We start from the raw sequence: 16,883 nt of genomic DNA on the forward strand, positions 1-16,883 counted from the left end.
CTTTGGCAGGAAGGATAGAAATGAGTATACTATTTAACTGAAGACAGAGTGGTGAACTCTGGTGCAGAGAAATCTGGATATCTTGCTACATGAATCTTAAAAGGTGGGCATGCGGGTATAGCAATTGACTAGGAATGTTGGTGATTATTGCAAGAGGAATTGAATATAGAACTACACAGTTTTGGTATCCTTATTTAAGAAAGGACCTGATTGCGTTAGAAATATATCAGAGAAAGTTTACTTGGTTGAGTCCTGGGATGAAGTGGTTACCTAATGAAGAGAAGTGGAGCAGGTTGAGCCTATACCCAATGATATTTAGAAGAATGAAAGATGATCTATAGGAAACAGATAAGATGTTGAGGGAGATTTGGACGCTGAGAGAATGTTTCCCTTTGTGAGGGAATCTGGAACTAGGGATTCGGTTTAAAAGTGAGGGGTCTCGCGTTTAAGAGACATGGAGAATTTCTTCCTCTAAGCCTTGTTAGCCTGTGGAATCCTCTTTCCCAGAGAGAGTAGGGAGGCCATTGAATATATTCAGGTCTGCGTTAGATAATTTTTTGATTGACAAGGGAATTAAGGGTATGGATGGGAAAGTGGAGTTGAAGCCAGAATCAGATCAGCCATTATCTTATCAAATTGCGGAATAGGCTCAAGGGGCTAAAGGGACTACTCCTGCTCCTAATTCATGTATTCTTGTGAAAGCATTGCAGGGCTATGAGTAAAGATGCTAGTTTGGGACTAATTGGATCATTCTTTCAAAGAACTTGCGCAGGCATGTTGGACCAAATAGCTGTCTCCACGCTCTCCTAATCTAGCATGTCTGCAAATCGCCTGATGGTCAGATAGGATGAGGGAAGAATTGGTGCTTTGAGTAAGCTAGATATTGTTCCTCAGATTTTTCCTCTTGGCAAGACGCTCTAAAATCTTTGCTTTTTAAAATTTATTTTGCTTGATATTTTTAAAGCAATTCTTCATCTTAATCTAGTAAGTAAAAAAAAATCATAATCTGTTCAGATTTAAGTTAAGATCATTTATCAGAGTCTTGTGTACGTATTGCTTATTCACACAAAGAAGTCCTTTTGAGATCAAGACTGTGTATTACCTCAACCCAGTTCATGCACTTTTGACCGTGGCTCAGGAGTCAAAGAAAGGCCAAGTCAATCTGTCACGTCCCTGTCCATTTACAGAGAGTTGTTTTTAGATCTGATCTATGGGGAAGTGGGTTGGAAGATAACAGTAGCAGGGGCAGACAAATCATACAACTCTTATCATTCTTGTGGGTTTGTGTTTCAGTTCAGGAGAAAGGGAAAAACAATGTTAACATGTTGACTTTGCACTTCTCAAAAATAATTCTGCACTTGTCTGATTTGAGGGACAAGAGGTCATTGTCGTTTCTGGAACGTTTGCCTGGCTCCTTGCCATTGTTTTAGTGGCTGTGTTGTATGGAGTATTGTTATGAACTCCCTTTACAACTGTTTTGGGTACTTTAAACTGTTTTATTTCAAAATCTGTATTCCTGCACTCTGACGGCCTTTTGTTCGCTCAAAATTTACGTGCCCTCTTATTTTTATATTGCAGATAAGGATTTGTGTTGTATGCCTCCACACCTGTGAACCCACTATTTCTTTTTCAAATTTTTTTTGTATTGAAGGCTGAGCGGTTGTGTGTGTGTGGCTGGGATGGGGGTTAGTTTTAAAGTTTAAAGTTTATTTACTCGTGTCACAAGTAGGTTTACATGAACACTGCAATGAAGTTACTGTGAAAATCCCCTAGTCGCCACACTCCGGCGCCTGTTTGGCTGCACTGAGGAAGAATTTAGCACGGCCGATGCACCTAACCAGCATGTCTTTTGGACTGTGGGAGGAAACCGGAGCGTCCGGAGGAAACCCACGCAGACACGGGGAGAACGTGCAGACTCCGCACAGACAGCGACCCAAGTCAGGAATCGAACCTGGCTCCCTGGCGCTGTGAGGCAGCAATGCTAACTAATGGGGTGGGGGTAGGAAGGAAAGGAGTGCTGCAAATGTTGCAGTGCTTCTCTGGAGCCCCCAGCAAACAACGACGTTCTCCAGGGAATCCCCGTGTTGCTTCCAAGGGTCCCTTTGCCAATATGTCTGACATCACAAGCCTATAAAATACTAGAATGTGCCTTGAAGGAAGAATTAATGAAATACCTACAGCAGTGTTGATGGTGTCAGCCTAACTCCATAGCTGGCAGGTTGTGGTTGGGATAAATGATGGTTCCTCATGGATATGCTGATCTCAATGGACCTAAGATATTAACACTTTTAGCCAAAATATTAACACAGTGCTGCATGGGATATTAGTTACATGTTAGAAGACAAGGAATAAAACATAGAAACACATGAAATAGGAGCAGGAGTAGGCCATTCTGCCCTTTGAGCCCATTCCACCATTCACTATGATCACGGCTAACCCCCTATCTCAACAAGAAGTCTCACAACACCAGGTTAAAGTCCAGGTGTGTATTGTCTCCAGCCACGACAGTTAGTGAGATTTTGCAAGCTCAGGTTACAGATAGTGTATCATACTATCGGATAGTGTGTACCACGCTATCTGTAACTCCCACGACTTGCCTGGGCTTGCAAAATCTCACTAACAGTCCTGGCTGGAGACAATACACACCTCTTTAACCTGTGCTTAACCCTCTCTCCACTCACATTGTACCTTTAAGACTTGATTACCTGTAAAGACTCGCATTCCAACCATTATTTTGTAAATCGAGTTTGTGTCTTTATATGCTCCGTTTGTGAACACAAGTCCTCACTTACCTGATGAAGGAGCTTGAGACTCCGAAAGCTAGTGCTGCCAAATAAACCTGTTGGACTTTAACCTGGTGTTGTGAGACTTCTTACTGTGCTTACCCCAGTCCAACGCCGGCATCTCCACATCACCTCTATCTCAACAATGTACTCCAGCACTCTCCCCATACCCCCTTGACACCTTTAGGGTCTAGAAATCTATATATTTCCATCTTAAGCATATTCAATGATGTGGCCTCCACAACCTTCTGTGGTGAAGAATTCCACAGGTTCATCATTGTCTGGGTGAAGAAATCTTTCCTCGTCTCAGTCCTAAATGGCCTGCCCCATATCCTGACTTTGTGAGCCCTTGTTCTCGACCCTCCAGCCAGAGGAAATAACATCCCTGCATCCAGTCTGTCCAGCCCTATCAGAATGTTATACTTTTCAATTAGATCTCATCTCATTCTTCTAAATTCCAGTGAATTCAGGTCCAGTTGCCTCAATCGCTCCTCGTATGACAATTCTGCCATCCCAGGAATCAGTCTGGTGAACCTTCTCTGCGCTCCCTCTATGGTTGGCAGGTGAGGAACCCAAAATTGCATGCAGTACTCCAGGTGTGGTCTCACCAAGGTCCTGCACAGCTGCAGTAAGAATGAGGATGAGAGAAACTTCTGAAGTAGGTCAGAAATTAGTTATATCTCTAGAGAGTCCAATAGCAGCTGCACATGGAACCATGTTAGTTGAATAATAGGTAACCAGCAGGTGTCTCAGCAGTTTTTGCTGAAACCATGGATTTTGACAGTAGCACCAAAATGATTTGCAAGTGGGGAAAGTTTGAAATCACAAGTGCTGCTGATGATACAGCACTTGGAATCCGGAAGCTGGCCGCATTTAACAAGGAACAAGTGAACAGAGTTCAGGGAATTTGTAAGAATTGAGAGGTAGAAGGAAAGATGGACTTGCATTTGTGTGGTGTCTTTCAATGCCTCGGGATGACCAAAAGCATTTTGCGGCACGGTGGTTAGCACTGCTGCCTCACAGCCCCAGGGACCCGGGTTTGATTCCCGGCTTGGGTCATTGCCTGTGTGGAGTTTGCACATTCTCCCCGTGTCTGTGTGGGTTTCCTCCGGGTGCTCCGGTTTCCTCCCACAGTCCAAAAATGTGCGGGCTAGGTGGGTTGGCCATGCTAAGTTGCCCTTAGTGTCAGGGGGACTAGCTAGGGTAAATGCATGGGATTATGGCGATAGGGCCTGGGTGGAATTGTGGTCAGGGCAGACTCGATGGGCCGAATAGCCTCCTTCTGTACAGGAGAGATTCTATGATTCAATGAAGTGTAGTCAGTGGTGCTGTAGGACAGGTGGGAGGTAGTTTGTGCACAACAAGTTTACAGACGATGACTGTTAGTCAGTTTTTAGGTGTCAGTTGAAAAAAGTAAATATTGGCCAGACTGGGCAAGAGAATGTAAGTTGTAATATCTGGTAGTAGTAATAGACCACAGGATTTAATAAAAAGAAGAGATTTGAATAAGAACAAGAACAAAGAACAGTACGTCACAGGAAACAGGCCCTTCGGCCCTCCAAGCCTGTGCCGCTCCTTGGTCCAACTAGACCACTCGTTTGTATCCCTCCATTCCCAGGCTGCTCATGTGACTATCCAGGTAAGTCTTAAACAATGTCAGCGTGCCTGCCTCCACCACCCTACTTGGCAGCGCATTCCAGGCCCCCACCACCCTCTGTGTAAAAAACGTCCCTCTGATGTCTGAGTTATACTTCGCCCCTCTCAGCTTGAGCCCGTGACCCCTCGTGATCGTCACCTCCGACCTGGGAAAAAGCTTCCCACCGTTCACCCTATCTATACCCTTCATAATCTTGTATACCTCTATTAGATCTCCCCTCATTCTCCGTCTTTCCAAGGAGAACAACCCCAGTCTACCCAATCTCTCCTCATAGCTAAGACCCTCCATACCAGGCAACATCCTGGTAAACCTTCTCTGCACTCTCTCCAATGCCTCCACGTCCTTCTGGTAGTGCGGCGACCAGAACTGGACGCAGTACTCCAAATGTGGCCTAACCAGCGTTCTATACAGCTGCATCATCAGACTCCAGCTTTTATACTCTATACCCCGTCCTATAAAGGCAAGCATACCATATGCCTTCTTCACCACCTTCTCCACCTGTGTTGCCACCTTCAAGGATTTGTGGACTTGCACACCTAGGTCCCTCTGTGTTTCTATACTCCTGATGACTCTGCCATTTATTGTATAACTCCTCCCTACATTATTTCTTCCAAAATGCATCACTTCGCATTTATCCGGATTAAACTCCATCTGCCACCTCTCCGCCCAATTTTCCAGCCTATCTATATCCTGCTGTATTGCCCGACAATGCTCTTCGCTATCCGCAATTCCAGCCATCTTCGTGTCATCCGCAAACTTGCTGATTACACCAGTTACACCTTCTTCCAAATCATTTATATATATCACAAATAGCAGAGGTCCCAGTACAGAGCCCTGCGGAACACCACTGGTCACAGACCTCCAGCCGGAAAAAGACCCTTCGACCACTACCCTCTGTCTCCTATGGCCAAGCCAGTTCTCCACCCATCGAGCCACTTCTCCTTGTATCCCATGAGCCTTAACCTTCTTAACCAACCTGCCATGTGGGACTTTGTCAAATGCCTTACTGAAATCCATATAGACGACATCCACGGCCCTTCCTTCATCAACCGTTTTTGTCACTTCCTCAAAAAACTCCACCAAATTTGTAAGGCACGACCTCCTTCTTACAAAACCATGCTGTCTGTCACTAATGAGATTGTTCCGTTCTAAATGCACATACATCCTGTCTCTAAGAATCCTCTCCAACAACTTCCCTACCACGGACGTCAAGCTCACCGGCCTATAATTTCCTGGGTTATCCCTGCTACCCTTCTTAAACAACGGGACCACATTCGCTATCCTCCAATCCTCAGGGACCTCACCCGTGTCCAAAGAAGCGACAAAGATTTCAGTCAGAGGCCCAGCAATTTCACCTCTCGTCTCCCTGAGCAGTCGAGGATAGATGCCATCAGGCCCTGGGGCTTTGTCAGTTTTAATGTTTCCTAAAAAACCTAACACTTCCTCTCTTGTAATGGAGATTTTCTCTAACGGGTCAACACCTCCCTCCGAGACACTCCCGGTTAACACGCCCCTCTCCTTCGTGAATACCGATGCAAAGTATTCATTTAGGATCTCCCCTATTCCCTTAGGTTCTAAGCATAATTCCCCTCCTTTGTCCCTGAGAGGTCCGATTTTCTCCCTGACAACTCTTTTGTTCCTAACGTATGAATAGAATGCCTTAGGATTCTCCTTAATCCTGCCTGCCAAGAACATCTCGTGCCCTCTTTTTGCCCTTCTAACTCCCCGTTTGAGATCTTTCCTACTCTCTCTGTATTCCTCCAGAGCTCCATCTGTTTTCAGTTGCCTGGACTTAACGTACGCCTCCCTTTTCATTTTAATCAGATCCTCAATTTCCCTGGTTATCCACGGCTCTCGAATCCTACCTTTCCTATCTTTCCTTTTTACAGGCACATGCCTATCCTGCAGCCTTATCAATAGTTCCTTAAAAGACTCCCACATGCCAGACGCGGACTTACCCTCGAACATCCTCTCCCAATCAACATCCACCAATTCCTGCCTAATCTGACTATAGTCAGCCTTCCCCCAATTTAGCACCCTGCCCGTAGGACAGCACTCATCCTTGTCCATTACTATCCTAAAGTTAACAGAGTTGTGGTCACTATTTGCCACATGTTCCCCTACTGAAACTTTGACGACCTGACCGGGTGGCATACTAGTGGATAAACCACCAAAATATTGTCAAGAGGGAGAGACCAAGACACGGGAAATTATACATTGAGCATTGGTCCCGTTCCATCTGAGTGAAGGCTTGGAGAGATCTTATTGGAATAATCAAAATCCTAAAGACTATAGGCAAGTAGAATCCTTGAAGTTTCTTCAGGATGGGCACAATTATTCAAGGATATAAAAAAAAACCAGACTCGGAAGAGGGAAGGCAAACAGATAGTTTAAAGTAGCTATGTTAAAACAAAGGATAGCGGATATGTGGGAGGATATTAACAGACTGGCTTGTGTTGTAAACCCAAGGAGTTGGATTAATATTTTCCAAGGGAATCAATTGAATGGTATGAGTGATATTTGCTTGTGAGATTGGCCTGATGCATTGTGACGGATATACACGGATATGGAAAATATTCTGATGACTTAGAATTTAGTTCCACACCAGATTTTTGCATAAACACATTGGCATTCAGGAAGCCAAATGGTCTCCCCCTTTGCCATGAATTTCTATAATTCTGCAGCAGATAATTTTACATTGTGTATTGACTTTTGCTTAAGCTGCAAGTTAGATATGTTCTCAACAGTTACCTGTGGATAAACCGGAGTTTATTTGGTAGCACTCCTGCCTCCGAGTCAAGTTATGTGTTCAAGTCATAAGACATAGGAGCAGAATTAGGCCACTCGGCCCATCGAGTCTGCTCCGCCATTCAATCATGGCTGATATTTTTCTCATCCCCATTCTCCTGCCTTTTCCCCACAATCCCGATCCCCTTATTAACCAAGAACATATCTCTCTCTGTCTTAAAGACACTCAGTGACCTGGCCTCCACAGCCTTCTGCGGCAAAGAGTTCCACAGATTCACCACTCTCTGGCTGAAGAAATTCCTCCTCATCTCTTATTCCCCCTCATCCCACTCCAGAGGTTTGAGTACAGACTGATACTTCAGTGCATGTGGAGGGAGTGGTGTATTGTCGAAGATGAATGAAATGTTAAACCAAGTTCCTCTTAAGTGGATACCAAGGTCCCACACCACTATTCGCAGGGCACTTTCCTGTGGCATCCTGGGCAGCAGTGATTCCTCAACCAACATCTAAAGCATGTATTTCATTATTGTTTGTGGAACCGTGCCTCTGTAAATTGGCTGCCATGTTTTCCATGTTACAATGGTGATTACACTTCTAAAAGCGTTTTATTGGTTGTAAAATGATTCGTGGTGTCCTGTGGTCATGGAAAGCCCATTATAAATACAAGCCATGAATTTCGTGCTGCTACTGTGTGAAAATTATGTTTGAGTGGGTGTGAGCTCTGTACATTGGCGGTGTCTGCAAGTTAATAGTACTTCTATTTTTGTCCTGACTAATGTCCTTTCCCCAACCAATACCACCAAAAACACATTAACTGATTATACATCCCATTACCGTTTACAGGACATTGTTGGCACAGAATGGCTAGCATGTTTGTCTCACTAACAGCAGACACTTTGCTTCAAAGTAATTGTTTGTGAAGTATTTGAAAATGTTTCTGAGAAACATAATAAGGTGCTACATAAATACAAGGATCCATTGTTTAATTTTCAAAAAAACTGTAGACAAAGGTGGTCGGGATGTGAATGAACTTATTTTGAGATCCCACCAGTGCAATACAAGGTCAGTCACAAGGTAATGCAGGAACTCATTGTCAACTGTGGCTCAGTTGACAGCATACCCACCTCTGAATTGAAAGGTCGTGAGTTTAAATTCCACTCCAGAAACTTAAGCCCAAAAATACTAAGCTGCAGTTTTGATGGAGTGCTGCACTTCAGAGATGTACCATCTTTCAGATAAGACACTAAAACTAAGGACTGTCTATTCTTATATTCTCCCTGGCAGTTTGAGGAAGCTGGGTGATCATTCAATCTCCAATTTCGGCACAGACAAGAAGGGCCAAAAGGCCTGTTTCTGAGCTGTAATTTTCTAATAAAATGTTGCATAAGGATTGAGAGCATTGGGTTAAAACACTTCTGCAGGAACACACAACCAACTGACACTTCAGTATAATAGTGAGAGAAGCAGTGAAGGAAGTGATTCACAAGGCAAAATTGCCTTGTTTTAATTGAGAAGTTAAACACAGGCCCATTGTTACCACTGAGCAGGACCTATTCCAGGGTACTTCTCGAATAAGAACACAGGATTTCTCCCATTGTCCTGGCCAACATTCACCCCCACCAACAAACAGTGACAAAACAGGTCACTTAATCATTTATCCAAGCACTGGTTGTCGAGCAGTGCTGTGCACAAATTGGTCTCTCTTATTTAAAGTTCATTCCTTGCCCACATTGCAACCGGAATTTTACCGTCCAGCCCGCCACAGGAATTGGAGCAAACTAGGGGGCGGACCATGAAAAGGTCTTACCTCGGGGGTTGAGGGGGGGGGGGGGGGGGGGAGATTTACAGTTTCGGGCAGAGCGAGGCCATAAAATCCTGCCCCACATTTCAAAAAGCAGTTTGAAGATTGATTTGATTTGATTTATTATTGTCACATGTATTAGTATACCGTGAAAAGTATTGTTTCTTGCGCGCTACACAGACAAAGCATACCGTTCATAGAGAAGGAAAGGAGAGAGTGAAGAAATTGAATTAAAGCATTGTTAGAGAGTTTAAAAGAGTTAGAATGAAGTTTTAGAAGCATAGAACGAGAGTAAAGGTTAGAATTAGAAGGTATGCTGGGCACAGCTTGCAAGAAGTTGCCTCACTCCAGCGCCATCTTGGTGCAGACTGTGAGGCATTTTGAAAGATTGCAAGCTTACGAAGTGGACTGGAACTCGACTTATGTTTTGCCACATTAGAAGCTGAGCTAACATTTGCTAGGCCCTCGTGCGTGCCAGCAAAATTTACGGTAAACTTTTGATTTAAAGATGCCTTGTTGCTGCTTTTTTAATTTTAGGCCCATCAGCAGAGGAACCTGGATAACATCGTCTCTCAGCAGCACAAGGTTGGAACTGGGAAGAAAGTGAAGAAAGATGGCGGCATCGGTTTAGACGCAGAAGTGGACAATACCAGCCCGATGTCTGAGCAGGATTCTGGAATCTTAGACGTTGAAGATGAGGAAGACGAAGAAGAGGTAATTACTTATTTCCCAGAGCTACTTTGAAGGCAATTGTGCGTCAACAGGTTTAAATGAAAAGGGGCAGAAGGGGCATAAGCAACAGTGGACCGGCTGAGCCAAATGCCCTGTTTCTCGGCTGTGCATCCCATGCATCTAACCATTGCCTCTGAGCAAGTGCTGCATGTTTTAGTCCTTGTTTATTCAGTCCAGGGACGGATCTAGCATCGTGACGGGGTTTTACAAGTTAGAACATTTATTTGTTTGTGGGTTGCAGGCTGTATTAATTGACTGCCCCTGGGTTCTCTAAGAAAGTGGCAGTTGGCCTCCTCCTTGAATCACAAAATGGCAACAATCTGCTTTAGATCAGCAACTCCAGAGATCAGAAGAAGTAAGTTTGCCTGTGGGGCAGTTGACATCTGGAAATGGCTCTCACAAAAACGCACCTGAGCTGTGTTAAACTCCTTCAAGACGAGAACTGGGTTAATATCTGGTTTCAGAATAAGATTAAAGGTTATTGGGATCAATGTAGATAGAAATAACTAAAAACTTCATTGAGCATGATAGCCCTTCTGGTGCCGTGAGCAAGGAACTGCCATCTGTGGAGGGCCAGTGGTGGAGATGTTGGAATAGAGAAGCATTTTTAAGCTTTTCTCGATTAGGAAAGAATTTATCTCATGCCCTTTTCCCATGCTGAGGGTATCCCAAAGCATCTCACTGCCACTTCATTACTTTCTAACATATACCTACTGGTCATGTTAACAAAAACAGCAGCCAATTTTTATGTCGCAAGATCCCACAGAAAGCAATAAGATAAATGACCACCCTTTTGTGGCTGAGGGAGCCACAAAGGCGAGCCTGGATACCGGGGACCATTTGCTCGGACAGTATCACGGATGTTGTATCGTTCACGTGACTGGGAAGAAGAACCCTTGTTCATGCATCTAAAAGACCCAACACTCCCTCGGTAATTGGTGGCTGTCTCAATTATGGGCAGATCTTGAAGAGGCAAAGAACAAAGAACAATACAGCACAGGAACAGGCCCTTCGGCCCTCAAAACTTGCGCCGCTCATGTGCCCAACTAGACCATTCTTTTGTATCCCTCTGTTCCCAGTCTGTCCATGTGGCTATCTAGATAAGTCTTAAACGATCCCAGCGTGTCCGCCTCAATCACCTTGCTTGGCAGTGCATTCCAGGCCCCCACCACCCTCTGTGTAAAATACATCCCCCTGACATCTGTGTTGAACCTTGCCCCCCTCACCTTGAACCCGTGACCCCTTGTGTTCGTCACCTCCAACCTGGGAAAAAGCTTCCCACTGTTCACCCTATCTATGCCCTTCATAATTTTATACACCTCTATTAGGTCGCCCCATATCCTCCGTCTTTCCAGGGAGAACAACCCCAGTTTACCCAATCTCTCCTCATAGCTAAGACCCTTCATACCAGGCAACATCCTGGTAAACCTTCTCTGTACTCTCTCCAAAGCCTCCACGTCCTTCTGGTAGTGTGGCGACCAGAACTGGACGCAGTATTCCAAATGTGGCCTAACCATCGTTCTATACAGCTGCAACATCATATGCCAACTTTTATATTCTATGCCCCGTCCAATAAAGGCAAGCATGCCATATGCCTTCTTCACCATCCTCTCCACCTGTGCTGCCACCTTTAAGAATCTGTGGACTTGTACACCCAGGTCCCTCTGTGTGTCTATACACCTGATGGTTCTGCCATTTATTGTATAGCTCCCCCTTACATTAGATCGACCGAAATGCATCACTTCGCATTTATCTGGATTAAATTCCATCTGCCATTTCTCCGCCCAATGTTCCAGCCTATCTATATCCTGCTGTATTCTCTGACAATGTTCATCACTATCCGCAACTCCAGCAATCTTTGTGTCGTCCGCAAACTTACTGATCACACCAGCTACATCTTCCTCCAAATCATTTATATATATCACAAACAGCAGAGGTCCCAGTACAGAGCCCTGCGGAACACCACTAGTCACAGACCTCCAACCGGAAAAAGACCCCTCCACTGCTACCCTCTGTCTTCTATGGCCAAGCCAGTTCTCCACCCACCTAGCTAGCTCACCTTTTATCCCGTGAGATTTAACCTTTTGCACCAGCCTGCCATGAGGGACCTTGTCAAATGCTTTGTAGTCCACAATCTTTTGGTGAAACTGGTGAACGCGCTGCAGACAGAAATGTCATTGGAAACGGGAGGTAGTTTTGAAGAGTCTCCATCAGCTTAAATTGGTTGGGTTGAACCCTTGGAGGTAGATTAGGTTTGATGCCAGGATTGTTTGTGCTTGTCTCTTCTGGTGTAAAATTCAGATGAACTGTTGGAGCAAGATTCAAGATTGAAGGATATAAGAAATAGGAGCAGGAGTAGGTTGGATTTGATTTGATTTGATTTATTATTGTCACATGTATTAACACACAGTAAAAAGTATTGTTTCTGGCGCGCTATACAGGCAAAACATACCGTTCATAGAGAAGGAAATGAGAGTGCAGAATGTAGTGTTACAGTCATAGCTAGGGTGTAGAGAAAGATCAACTTAATGCAAGGTAAGTCCATTCAAAAGTCTGTCAGCAGCAGGGAAGAAGCTGTTCTTGAGTCGGTTGGTACGTGACCTCAGACTTTTGTATCTTTTTTCCCAAAGGAAGAGAGAATGTCTGGAGTGCGTGGGGTCCTTAATTATGCTGACTGCTTTGCCGAGGCAGTGGGAAGTGTAGACGGAGTCAATGGATGGGAGGCTGGTTTGCGTGATGGATTGGGCTACATTCACGACCTTTTGTAGTTCCTTGCGGTCTTGGGCAGAGCTGGAGCCAAACCAAGCTGTGATACAACCAGAAAGAATGCTTTCTATCAATGGAGCATTGCTGTCGGCACTGTAAAATGCAGGCTCAAGCTCCACCCCGAACGTAAATCATTCCTTCCTTCCACATTTTCAATGCAACATTTACATTTCGCCACTAGACCTGCATATACGCTCCTGTGCAGTACTGAAAGAGTGCTACACTGTCAGAGGTGCCATTTTTTGGATGGAACATTAAGCAAAGACCCCGTTTGCTAGTTCAGGTGAATGTTAAATGGCACTATTTGAAGAAGTGGAGTAGATGCTCCCCTCATCCCGGACAAGGTTCATCACCTAACCAACACTTCCAAAGCAAAGTACCTACTCATTCATCTTATCACTGTCTCTGGAGATGCTGCATGCAGCTTCGCTGCTATGTTTGCTACCAAAGTAACACTGATTGCATACCAAAAGTGCCCATGCCTGTCTTTGCCCTTAGAACATAGAAACATAGAAAAACTACAGCACAAACAGGCCCTTCGGCCCTCAAGTTGTGCCGAACACATCCCTACCTTCTAGACCTACCTATAACCCTCCATCCTATTAAGCTCCATGTACTCATCCAGGAGTCTCTTAAAAGACCCTATTGAGTTCGCCTCCACCACCACTGACGGCAGCCAATTCCACTCGCCCACCACCCTCTGTGTGAAAAACTTCCCCCTAACATTTCCCCTGTACCTACCCCCCAGCACCTTAAACCTGTGTCCTCTCGTAGCAGACATTTCCCTTGCTTAGCCTTGCTCATGCTCACCTACACCCTCTGTTCTCCCTCACTTGCCCATACTCCTGTTGCATGCTTAAAAGCAGAAACATCAAACTACAGACAGAGCTAAATGATTCCACAGCTAATGGATCAGATCACAACTCCGCACTCCTGCTACGTCCAGTTATGAATGGTGGTGGACAAATGAACAATGAGCTGTAGGAGGCTCCTGAAACGCCCCTATCCTCAATGATGATGGAGCCCAGCTTGTTAGTGCAAAAGAGAAGGATGAAGATTTGTAACCATCTTCAGCCAGATGTACTAAGAGGATAGAGTCATAGAGGTTTACAGCATGAAAACAGGCCCTTCGGTCCAACTGGTCCATGCCGCCCTTTTTTTTTTAAAACCCCTAAACTAATCCCAATTGCCCGCATTTGGCCCATATCCCTCTCTACCCATCGTACCCATGTAACTATCTAAATGCTTTTTAAAAGTCCAAAGATGTGCGGGTTAGGTTGATTGGCCATGCTAAAAAAATTGCCCCTTAGTGTCCTGAGATGCATAGGTTAGAGGGATTAGTGGGTAAAATATGTAGGGTTATGGAGGTAGGGCCTGGGTGGGATTGTGGTCGGTGCAGACTCGATGGGCCGAATGGCCTCTTTCTGTACTGTAGGGTTTCTATGAGTTCTTTCTAAAAGATAAAATTGTACCCGCCCCATCTACTACCTCTAGCAGCTTGTTCCAGACACTCACCACCCTCTGTGTGAAAAAATTGCCCCTCTGGACACTTTTGTATCTCTCCCCTCTCACCTTAAACCTATGCCCTCTAGTTTTAGGCTCCCCTACATTTGGGAAAAGATATTGACTATCTACCTTGTCTATGGCCCTCATTATTTTATAGACCTCTATAAGGTCACCCCTCAGCCTCCTACGCTCCAGAGAAAAGAGTCCCAGTCTATTCAACCTCTCCTTATAACTCAATCCATCAAGTCCCGGTAGCATCCTAGTAAATCTTTTCTGCACTCTTTCTAGTTTAATAATATCCTTTCTATAATAGGGTGACCAGAATTGCACACAGTATTCCAAGTGTAGCCGTACCAATGTCTTGTACAACTTCAACAAGACGCCCCAACTCCTGTATTCAATGTTCTGACCGATGAAATCAAGCATGTCGAATGCCTTCTTCACCACTCTGCCCACCTGTGATTCCACTTTCAAGGAGCTATGAACATATACCCCTAGATCTCTTTGTTCTGTAACTCTCCCCAACGCCCTACCATTAATTGAGTAAGTCCTGCTCTGGTTCAATCTACCAAAATGCATTACCTCGCATTTGTCTAAATTAAACTCCATCTGCCATTCGTCAGCCCACTGGCCCAATTGATCAAGATCCCGCTGAAATTGGAGATAACCTTCCTCACTGTCCACCATGCCACCAATCTTAGTGTCATCTGCAAACGTACGAACCATGCCCCCTATATTCTCATCCAAATCATTGATATAAATGACAAATAACAGTGGACCCAGCACTGATCCCTGAGGCACACCGCTGGTCACAGGCCTCCAGTTTGAAAAACAACTCTTTACAACCACCCTCTGGCTTCTGTCAAGAAGCCAATTTTGTATCCATTTAGACACCTCACCCTGGATCCCGTGAGATTTAACTTGATGCAACAACCTACCATGCGGTACCTTGTCAAAGGCCTTGCTAAAGTCCATGTAGACAACATCAACTGCACTGCCCTCATCTACCTTCTTGGTTACCCCTTCAAAAAACTCAATTAAATTTGTGAGACATGATTTTCCACTCACAAAGCCAGGATGATCCATCCTGTCCTTTTTTTCTATGTCCCCAACATCACAGATGCCTGGCCACCATCTTCAAGGCACCACTTGCCTGGATGAGTGCAGCTCCAACAGCACTTTGGAATCTCAACACCATTCAGGACAAATCTTGATCAACACTCCTTCCACCACCTTAAACATGCACTCTACTCCTGACTGGAGTAGGTACCATTAACAAACAAACTGCACTGCAGCAACTCGCCAAGGCTCCTTTGACAGCATCTTCCAAACCTGTGACCTGTACCACCTAGAAGGACAAAGGTCAGCAGATACATGGGAACATCACCACTTGGACGTTTCCCTCAAAGCCACACAACATCCTGACTTGGAAATATATCACCATTCCTTGACTGCCGCTGGGTCAAAATCCTGAAACTCCCTTCCTCACAGCACTGTGGGTGTCCCTACACCACATGGACTGCAGCAGTTCAAGAAGATGATTTACCTACACCGGCTCAAGGGAAATTAGGGATGTGGCCTTTCATTCTCTTGCTTGGGCTCTTTCTCACTCGGACTCTCTCTCGCTGCACTCTTGCTCTCACTCCCGCTTGCTCTAACTCCCGCACTCTCATTCACGCTCTCACTCACCCAGTCTCTCTGTCACTCACTTGCTGTCTCCCACTTGCTCTGTCTCTGATTTGCTCTCTCCTCCTCCTCATCCACTCGCTCCTGCTCTCTCTCACAGAATTGTTACTGCACAGAAGGAGGTCATTTAATCCAACGTGTCTGCACCGGATCTCCAATTGACCATTACGACTTAGTGCCGTTCTCCTGCCTATTCCCCGTATCCCTGCACATTGTTTCAATTAATAAAAAAGGAGCAAAGGAACCTGGGTGCATAGACCTTGGGGAAGCACGGTGGCACAGTAGTTAGCACTGCTGTCTCATAGACCTGGGTCCAATTCCCAGCTTGGGTCACTGTCTGTGTGGAGTCTGCACGTTCTCCCTGTGTCTGCATGGGTTTCCTCCGGGTGCTCCGGTTTAAGGGGGAGGCGATGGACTAGTGGTATTATCGCTAGACTATTAATCCAGAAACTCAGCTAATGTTCTGGAGACTCGGGTTCAAATCCCGCCATGGCAGGTGGTGGAATTTGAATTCAATAAAAAATATCTGGAATTAAGAATCTACTGATGACCATGAAGCCATTGTCGATTGTCGGAAAAACCCATCTGCTTCACTAATGTCCTTTAGGGAAGGAAATCTGCCGTCCTTACCTGGTCTGGCCTACATGTGACTCCAGAGCCACAGCAATGTGGTTGACTCTCAACTGCCCTCGGGCAACTAGGGATGGGCAATGAATGCTGGCCAGACAGCGACGCCCATGTTCAACAAATGAATTTTAAAAAATCATCTAATGCCCTCTTGAATGCCTTGTTTGAACCAGCCTCCACCACACTTCCAGCCAGTGCCCTCCAGACCCCAACCACTCACTGAGTGAAAAACGTTTTTTTCTTGCATCACATTTGATTCTTTTGCAAATCAGTTTAAATTTGTGTCCTCTTGTCCTTGGTCCTTTTCCGACTGGGAACAGTTTCTCCCTGTCTACTGTATCCGGCTCCCTCATGATTTTAATCAAATCTCCTCTTCACCTTCTTCTCTCCAAGAAGAACAGTCCCAAACTCTCCAATCTATCCTGAGAACTGAAGTCTCTCATCACTGGAACCATTTTTATCAATCTGTTCTGCACTCTCTCCAATGCATTCACATCCTTCCTATAGTGTGGCATCCAAATCTCAAGTAGGCTTACATTAACACTGCAATGAAGTTACTGTGAAAATCCCCTAGTTG

General features: G+C 45.1%; 1 protein-coding gene across 2 annotated transcripts in view; it reads left to right on the forward strand.

Moving 5' to 3' along the window:
• The window catches only part of exoc6b (exocyst complex component 6B), a 631,370-nt gene that overhangs the window by 255,166 nt on the left and 359,321 nt on the right, over window positions 1-16,883 (forward strand). For both annotated transcript variants that reach the window (XM_078224516.1, XM_078224517.1), the window contains exon 7: window positions 9,527-9,703. In XM_078224516.1, the coding sequence (XP_078080642.1) occupies window positions 9,527-9,703 (177 nt within the window). The remainder of the gene's footprint in view (window positions 1-9,526; window positions 9,704-16,883) is intronic.

The sequence above is a fragment of the Mustelus asterias genome, chromosome 1 (genome assembly GCF_964213995.1).
Source record: "Mustelus asterias chromosome 1, sMusAst1.hap1.1, whole genome shotgun sequence".
Taxonomy (NCBI): domain Eukaryota; kingdom Metazoa; phylum Chordata; class Chondrichthyes; order Carcharhiniformes; family Triakidae; genus Mustelus; species Mustelus asterias.